At 37.7% G+C, this 9,180-nt stretch overlaps 2 protein-coding genes across 2 annotated transcripts; both read left to right on the top strand.

Moving 5' to 3' along the window:
- Positions 1-4,563: 4,563 nt before the first annotated feature.
- Positions 4,564-4,950, top strand: LOC131534383 (histone H4). The gene has a single exon (XM_058767215.1). It carries the CDS (start codon positions 4,586-4,588, stop codon positions 4,895-4,897), a length of 312 nt encoding a protein of 103 aa, XP_058623198.1. The 5' UTR covers positions 4,564-4,585; the 3' UTR covers positions 4,898-4,950.
- A 974-nt stretch (positions 4,951-5,924) lies between these two features.
- Positions 5,925-7,993, top strand: LOC131534372 (histone H2B-like). Its single transcript, XM_058767204.1, has one exon. It carries the CDS (start codon positions 5,937-5,939, stop codon positions 6,309-6,311), a length of 375 nt encoding a protein of 124 aa, XP_058623187.1. The 5' UTR covers positions 5,925-5,936; the 3' UTR covers positions 6,312-7,993.
- The last annotated feature ends 1,187 nt before the right edge of the window (positions 7,994-9,180 follow it).

Below are 9,180 nucleotides of genomic sequence, written 5' to 3'. Positions count from 1 at the left end.
GCTTTATCCAAAACTGCAAGTTTATCCTTCAGCCGCAAAAATCTGACAACGATAGGTTGGGGCTTCTCTGATGATACCACTGACTTCCCAACTCTATGAGCCCAATCCAACTCTATTTTCCAAAGATCCAGCTGCAATTTTTCACTGAAGAGTTTTCTCACTTTTTCTTCAGATTCAGACACCTTTTCTCTTACAGACTCCTTAATGCCATCCACAACAATATTATGGCATCTTGACTGGCCTTCCAGATATTCTGTCTTGTCAGAAATTGAGATCAAATTTTTGCAGATTGTGTTCAGATCTGTCCTGGTTTCATTGCAATTTGAAGACCATGACTTGCATGAGATTTTAAGTTCATCAAGTTCTTTTTGAGTCATTTCTAGACCTTAAAATCATAAACTTGCTTTGACAAGTCATCAATCCTTCTGTTTGAAGAGTCAACTATGATTTGTACACAAATTTTGAAACTTCTTTCTTGTTGTTCCAGCAAGGTTCTGTCGAAGTCTTTTTGCTGTTCCAACAGTTCACGCACTTGCACCATGGTGACATATTCCTCGGTGCTGTAGTTTGTAGCCTTGGGTGGCATGGTTTGATCAACAAGGCCTATTAGGCCCAAATATATCCTAAAGCCAAAAACCTCCACAAAGTACCAATAAAGTCCACAATTTAGATTAGACTCTTCTTAACACAATTTTTAAAAGAAAAAATTACTTTAGGCAGGATTCTGCAGATTCCAGTTTGATTGAAAACCTTACACAAGTTTCAGAAAAAAACACAACAGCAGCCATATTGGATTTTTTTCTCAAGCTACTAAGAGCTGCAGCAGAGTCTGAACAAATTACAACTCTCTCAGGCCTTACCTCTTCTATCCATTGTAATCCTAGGATTATGGCAACAATTTCAGCTGTGACTACAGATACTCCATCAGTAATTATTTTGTTTATTTCAACATTAAACTATATCTACTCCTGCTCCTATGCTCACTCCCTGAGTTTTTTGATCCGTCATTAAAAATTGTCATGTAATTATAGTAATTCATTTTCACATAATTATGAACCAAATATCCAATATTATCCTCATTCCTTTCAGCCCATACTCTCTTCTGTTCTATAAGATGAATATTTACCTTAGGCACTGGGAATATCCATGGATGAACATTACCCCATACAGTGTTTGGGCCATATTCCTCAGCTACTGTTTGAATATTCCAACCAAATCCTTTACATTTTCTTTGTTGTGCATACTCCCAACAATCATTTTGCACCTTTATAACAGGCTGCTCCTCTCCAGATCCTTTTAACTTTACCCAATATACCAATGATAACTTTGACCGTCTTAGATATAATGGTAACTCGTTAACTTCCACCAGCAACGCATCGGTAGTCGCTGTTTTAACTGCACCAATACTTATTCTTAATGCTCCGAACTGAATTTTGTGAAGTTTTTCCAAAATATTGTTGGCTGCTGCTCCATACACCCATAATCTAGACACAACCTTATTAAGGCCCTATAAATATCTGTTAGTGATAATTTGTCTGCTCCCCATTTATACCCAATAACTTACCTCATTAAGTTTATTACCTTTTTGCATTTTGTTTCAATCTGATTAATATGATTCCTCCATATACATTTCTCATCAAACCATATCCTTAAGTATTTGAACTTTGTTACTCTTTCCATACTTTCACCATTTAATTTAAGCTGTTCTTTGTCTTTTTCTTTCTAGTAAAAAGCATGTAGCATGGCTTTTCTATCGACATTTTAACTCTCCATTCATATGACCATCTTTCAATATTCAACATAGCACTCTGTAACAGACATTGTTCTTCTTCTTCTTCTTTGGTGTTTATTGGCGGTTGGCAACCTAGCTTATTGGTGCATTACCGCCACCACCTGGAATGGAGTATGGATCATGATATTTGCTTATACTAAATATAAATGAACATAAAAACCAAGCAAAACAAATAAACAAACTGGAAAATGAACCATAATAAATAAACAAAAAAACAATCAAAACGCTATATTGTTTTATATAATTTACTTTCTTTCACAAATTTAATAATATCATCATATATCTTACTAGCTGTTTCCCTTAATAAGCCTGATAAAGTAAAGTCATGATGTTTTACTTTCTTCAATGATAGAATAAGATGACGTCTCTCATTGCTATATTTCCTACAATGGAGTAGTACATGCTCAACTGTTTCTTGTTGGCTACAGTGTATGCATTCCCCAGTTGGGTGTTTTCCGATATTATATAGTGTACTATTAAGTCCAGTATGACCTATTCTCATCCGAGTTATGATACTTCCTTCTCTTGATTCCTGCTCTCCTCCTCCCAGCACCAACTTGTTTTTGTATATTGTATAAATGTCTACCTGTTTCATTATCATCCCAATATACCTGCCATACTGATTGTGCATATGTTCTTATGAGTACTTTAGCTTCTGCTTTACTTAATGGGACCTGAAAATCTACTTGTTTTAATCTTAGAGTTTGTTTAGCCAGAATATCCACCTTCTCATTTCCTTCCACACCAACATGAGCAGGAACCCAAATGAAACGTGTAGAAATACCCATAACTTTCATATTGTACATCTTACAGAATATCTCATTGATAATATCCATCCTAACTAGTGACCTGCCTGATCGTATACTTTCAAGTGATGAGTAGCTATCTGATGCAATGACGGTGTTTTTAATTTTCTTCTCCTCTATCCACTGCAGGGCCAGTAATATTGCCAATAATTCTGTTGCATACACTGACAAATGATTGGTTACTCTTTTCTTAATAAAACAATCTCTCATTGGAATATATACTGCTGCACCTGCAAATCCTGTTTCAGGATCTTTGGATCCATCTGTAAATAAAAACACTGATTCTGGATAATGTTCCTTGAAATAATTCTGGACTATAAACCATGATGGAAGTTGTGCCAATTATCTTTCAATTCCTGCTGTATACTGAGGTCAACATTTGGCAAAGGGAATAACCAAGGAGGAATGGAAGATATTGAAACTGAATTACTGTACTGTAATTGGTGTAATCCTATATTTCTTGCCTTTGCATTACCTATCCATCCAAAACTAGTATAATTTGTTTCATTATGTTCCCAACATTCTGTTAATACACTTTTGACAGGATGCAACTCATTTTGTCCCTGGAGATTAACCCAGTACGCCATCATTAATTTCACTCTTCTGATTCTTAAAGGCATTTCTCCCATTTCTACCTGCATCGACGATACCGGAGATGTTTTAAAAGATCCACTGCAGATTCTCAGAGCCTGAGCTTGCAAAACATCTAATCTCTTGAGGTTTGATTCTGCTGCTGACATGTAAGCTATACTTCCATAATCAAAAACAGATCTCATGAGTGCCCAGTATATATTTTGCAGGGATGATCTACTTGCTCCCCATTCCCGTCCTGATAAACAACGAAGTATGTTGATGACCTTTTTACTTTTATCGTTAATTTTATCCAGATGAACTTTCCATGTCAGTTTCCCATCAAACCAAACCCCAAGAAACCTAACAGCTTTTACCTGCTCCAGAGGTTGCCCATAGAGTTTTAAAGAAAGGGGTATGATTTTATGCCGCCTTGAGAAGCAAATGACTTGTGTTTTTGTTACAGATAATTTGAATCCCCATTTATTTGTCCATTTTTCCACCTCTACTATTGCAGCTTGTATTTTTTATTCACATATGATATATTGCCTCTAATCCACAAAGCCCGTCATCTGCATACAAAGATTTTCCTACATTATGTTCAACCTGAGTGAAAATGTCATTAATCATAATGTTGAATAATAGCGGACTACACACACTACCTTGTGGAGTTCCATTCTCTGCTGCATATACTTTGGAATATTCTTTACCTACCCTTACTTGTATTTTCCTGTCAAATAAAAAGTCCAGAATCCAATTATATGTTCTACCGCCAATTCCTAATGATTTTAGTTTTATCAATAAACCTTCTTTCCAGAGCATATCATACGCCTTTTCCACATCAAAGAAGACAGCTATAACTACTTCTTTATTGGTCTGTGCTTTCCTGATGTCTGACTCCAGACATAATACAGAGTCCATTGTGTTACGACCCCTACGAAACCCACTCTGGTATGGAGATAAAAGAGCTTTACTTTCTAGGAAATACGTTATTCTCTCTGTGATCATTCGTTCCATGATTTTACATAAATGGGAGGTCAAGGCAATGGGTCTGTAACTAGAAGGATCTGATGGGTCTTTGCCTGGTTTAAGAACTGGAACTATTATTGCTTCTTTCCATACTAAAGGGAGTTGTCCAGTATCCCAAATTTGGTTAAACAGTATTAATACTATTTCTAGTGTTTTATCTGTCATTTGTGCTAACATCTTATAACACACTCCATCTTTAACAGACATTGTTAGATCAAGGTTAGGGGTTATAAACCATGTTCTTTCCTGCTCTAACTAGCGGGGGAAGGGTGCGCGCCATGTGACGCGGGGTGGGTTTCAGTTAGGTCCTGTGAGCAAATGTAAAAGGCTTCCCTGGAGAACGTAGCTTCACACGTTCACCTTCATTGTTTATAAGAAGAATTTAGACATGTCTGGAAGAGGTAAAGGCGGTAAAGGACTCGGGAAAGGAGGCGCTAAGCGGCACCGTAAAGTCCTGCGGGATAACATCCAGGGCATCACCAAACCCGCCATCCGTCGTCTCGCTCGCCGCGGCGGAGTCAAGCGTATCTCCGGTCTGATCTACGAGGAGACTCGCGGTGTGCTGAAGGTGTTCCTGGAGAACGTGATCCGCGATGCCGTTACCTACACCGAGCATGCCAAGAGAAAGACCGTCACCGCCATGGACGTCGTGTACGCGCTGAAACGACAGGGACGCACTCTGTACGGCTTCGGAGGATAAACACGTCCGTGTTACCATAGAAACCCAACGGCTCTTTTAAGAGCCACCCACACTGTCACATAAAGGGTCAATGATGTAACTTTGTTGTTTTATGCTTTTGATTAAAGCTAAATAAGACTTTGTGAATTGGAATTATTTTATTTTTTTTACAAAAGCGAAACTAGTGTATATTAGCATGTCTATTGTTACCAGAATATACATTTGTCTCAGTTTTACAGCCGAAAACTGATTCTCAAAATTGGAGCTCGAAGGCGTTTTTCAAAAGCGCATAGAATAAGACAAAAATAAAAACACTTGTTTAGTATTTTCTTTTTCAACGGCGGTTGGCATCCGTCTTATTGGTGCGTTACCACTCCCTTTTGTCCCGGAGTGTGGCGAAGTAGGTTCGATCTATTTCTACTATCAGAGATAGAGGAGGAATGGGGTGTATTAAACAACAAAAAAACATTTTAGTTATATTAAACTCTTCTTATTACAAATGACCCTTCCTTCCTTGCCATCACATCCTATAAAAATAGCACAGTTTCCCTCAATTTTTAAAAGTCGTTTCTTAATTCGTTTTCTTCGCGCTAAAGCGATTTACAAAATAACGGGAAAATATAATCAGACGGCAATGATATTTAAGTTTGAGCAGAAAAAAAACTGGCAGGACAGCAAAGAAAAAAAGTGTAATCGTCATTGCTCTTCTTTCTCCAAATTCTCTATTAAGGGGTTTAAAAATACATCATGATGTTTTAGACCCATTTGTTTTCTTGTATAAAACAAAAAGAGCGGGAATTAAAAAAGGAAACTTCTTCATATAAACGGATGTCGTTCAAACACGGAGCGGTGGGTGGGGCTATCAATTCTCCGCCTGTGATTGGCCCTCGTTCCGCTCGTGATACTTCGAGTTGTCCAATCACATACAACTTTATGGGTTTGGTCTATGAAAACACGCAATCAGAGGACTCCATACCTCCTTGAAAATTAGCATAGACGAGTCAATAAATATCTCTGTCTGACTCGTTCAAGTTGTTGATTCGTCAGCATCATCTTCATCATGCCTGAACCAGCGAAGTCTGCTCCTAAGAAGGGCTCCAAGAAGGCCGTCACTAAGACCGCCGCTAAAGGAGGAAAGAAGCGCAGAAAGACCAGGAAGGAGAGCTACGCTATCTACGTGTACAAAGTGCTGAAGCAGGTTCATCCTGACACCGGGATCTCTTCTAAGGCGATGGGGATCATGAACTCTTTCGTCAACGACATCTTCGAGCGCATCGCCGGTGAATCGTCTCGTCTCGCTCACTACAACAAGCGCTCCACCATCACATCGAGAGAGATCCAGACCGCCGTGCGTCTGCTGCTGCCCGGAGAGCTGGCAAAACACGCCGTGTCTGAGGGCACCAAGGCCGTCACCAAGTACACCAGCTCCAAGTAGAGCTCCGCTCCAGTCCCGAGACTCAAAGGCTCTTTTAAGAGCCACCCATCTTATCACTTAAAGAGTTTTTGTAGTTTTTAACCGTCTCAGTTGATGCAATATTTCTACTCAAATTCAATGTTCTTTTGAAATTTGCCCCTGACCAGAGATTTTTATCCCCCGCTTTTTTTTGTCAGTGAAAGATAGTGTTTGTTTGCTCTGAAGTACAGTCATGTTTGTTTTCTAAGGATTATGATTTCCAGCCTAACTGACAACTGTGAATTAGGTCAGCATGCAAGACTGATACAAAGTCTTAATCAGCACTATGATCTGTAAAGAAATGGTTCATGTGGCTTCAGTGTAAAATGTTTTCTAAGCATAATCCTTTACAGCATGGAGTTGCCATGTGACAATTTTTAATTGTCTTGTCATTCTGGGGAAAAAGAGGGCAAAAAAAAAAACATTCTGCCAAGGGTCACTGACCATGTTATGAACAAAATCTTTGCTCTTATTATTGTTGCTGCTGTTGTTTTTGTTTTACTGTTAGAAGTCACAAGATATTTATTTTACCAGGTTAAATGTTGATTAGCAGTGTTGGGAAGTAACTGGTTACATGTAACTAAATGATATAATTATAAAATGCAGTTGTAATCAGTTAAAGTTACTGAGAAAAAAATGTGTAACTAAATTAGTTACTTTTAAATTAGTTAGCATATGAAAATGTTAATGATTACAAAGAGGGTTAGATCTGATTTATCTTTTCAACCACATACCGATTTAATTACTTTGTGTCATAAATTGCAGTGACTGCTTTAATATAAGGGACACCAATGTTTCAGGAGTTTAGGACACATGTTTATTTGATAACTATTATTTCCTATTTGGGTTTATGTAGTCTGTTTTTTTTTTTTAAGATTTTGTTTTCCAAGTCATCGTTAGATGCCAGTGTTTCCGGTCATATCTATGCAAATATTTGATTTAGAAGAAAAAAGTGTCATTGCTATTCAAATATTTCTCATGTTTTAAATATGTATTTAACCTCAGAATGATCTCAAAGAGGTGCTAAAGTCTGATTTTGTGGTGACTATCCCTTAATTAAGATTATAATAATTTAAATTTAAACACAAACGATTTTGAAAGTGACAGTAATCAGTGTTGAGTTCTGCTGTAAGGTTAACTCTGCCTGCTTTAAATGTTTCAAAATGATTAACAGTTGAAAACATTAGAAATTTAGAAAAGTAATTGATAGTTACACTACTTATTACATTTTAGGGTAACTTGTAATCTGTAACCTATTACATTTCTAAAGTAACCTTCCCAACACTGATTATCACTCAAACCTCTTTACCTGAACCTCTGTCAGTTGCCATGTTTGTAGTTTTTTTTTTTTTTAATGCATTTATTTTGTGTTTGTAGTTTTGAACCAGATCCTTTGCCAAAGAGCAATGGATTGAGGACAATATTAACCATTTGAGTGTGCACGGATCCACACTTCAAAAATCGACCTGTAATAGACTTTTGGCATACTCTTCTCAACATACTATGCTTTGGGACACACTTATTCTAATCTCACATACTATTTAGGATGGATAGTATGAACATGCAGGGTGTGACAGTGATAATCTCAGGTAATGATTATATACTTTATTCAAAGTTACAAGTGTCTAATGTGAGTCTGAATATTATTTTGCATGAGATATTAATAAGCAACAATATATATTACCTCAGATTTTGAAAATAAATTAAAGCAAACATGTGGTACGTTAGAATTGTAAACTCAATGTGAACCAACACGTGTATTCCATAAAGAAATAGTACAGTATCACTCACTCACTCAAAATCATTGTCCATTCACATTTGAATCGTCTGTTTTCCGTGTCCACTTTTCTTTTCTTCACACTCACCAGTTTCATATCGCGCCAGGAGCCGGTAGCATAAAAGGTTTAGAATAGTCCTGCAAGTTAGTCATCTAAGTTTTTCTTTAAGACAGGCTATCATTTTCATTTATTTATTTATTTATTTTTTTAAATTTAAAGATCGGCTGCTACCTGACAAAACCAATGCATTCTGGTTAGAAAATTTGTCCGACTTTGATTGGCACTGTCGCCGCCTTTTGATCACATGTGCCATCAAAGTACCGCGAGAGCATTTACATTTACATTTACATTTACATTTAGTCATTTAGCAGACGCTTTTATCCAAAGCGACTTACAATTGGGGAATACATCGGCGATTAATCTTGAAGAGGCAATCAGACATACGAAGTGCTTGCAACACCAAGTCTCAGACATTGTTCAAATAAATACAAACTACCAAAGGAAGGAATAAGTAAAGATAATTTTTTTTTTTTTTTTTTAAGTTTAGGATGAAGTCAAGTGCTGTCGAAAGAGATGAGTTTTCAGTTGTTGCTTGAAGATTGACAGGGATCCAGCATTCCGGATAGAGGTGGGAAGATCGTTCCACCAGCCAGGAATGGTGAATGAGAATGATCTAGAGAGTGATTTTGCGCCTCTCTGTGATGGTATCACGAGGCGTCGCTCACTAGCAGATCTCAGATTTCTGGAGGGGATGTAGTTTGTTAATAGAGAGTGCAAGTAAACGGGTGCTGAGCCAGTGGTTGTTCTATATGCAAGCATCAGTGTCTTGAACTTGATGCGAGCCGTGATTGGTAGCCAGTGCAGGGAGATAAAGAGAGGTGTAACATGGGCTCTTTTGGGCTCGTTGAAGACCAGTCGTGCCGCTGCATTCTGAATCATTTGTAGAGGTTTGACTGTATTAGACGGAAGTCCAGCCAGAAGAGCATTGCAATAGTCCAGCCTAGAAATGACAAGGGCCTGGACAAGAAGTTGTGCAGCATGCTCTGTCAGAAAGGGCCTGATCTTTCTGATGT

The sequence above is a fragment of the Onychostoma macrolepis genome, chromosome 25 (assembly GCF_012432095.1).
Source record: "Onychostoma macrolepis isolate SWU-2019 chromosome 25, ASM1243209v1, whole genome shotgun sequence".
NCBI classification, from domain to species: domain Eukaryota; kingdom Metazoa; phylum Chordata; class Actinopteri; order Cypriniformes; family Cyprinidae; genus Onychostoma; species Onychostoma macrolepis.
Note: the sequence above shows the minus strand (reverse complement) of the source record. Positions and strands in the feature narration are given on the sequence as shown.

Bases quoted from the DNA above. Each gene is read 5' to 3' on its own strand.
- LOC131534383 (XM_058767215.1), top strand. From the start codon at position 4,586: ATGTCTGGAAGAGGTAAAGGCGGTAAAGGACTCGGGAAAGGAGGCGCT.
- LOC131534372 (XM_058767204.1), top strand. From the start codon at position 5,937: ATGCCTGAACCAGCGAAGTCTGCTCCTAAGAAGGGCTCCAAGAAGGCC.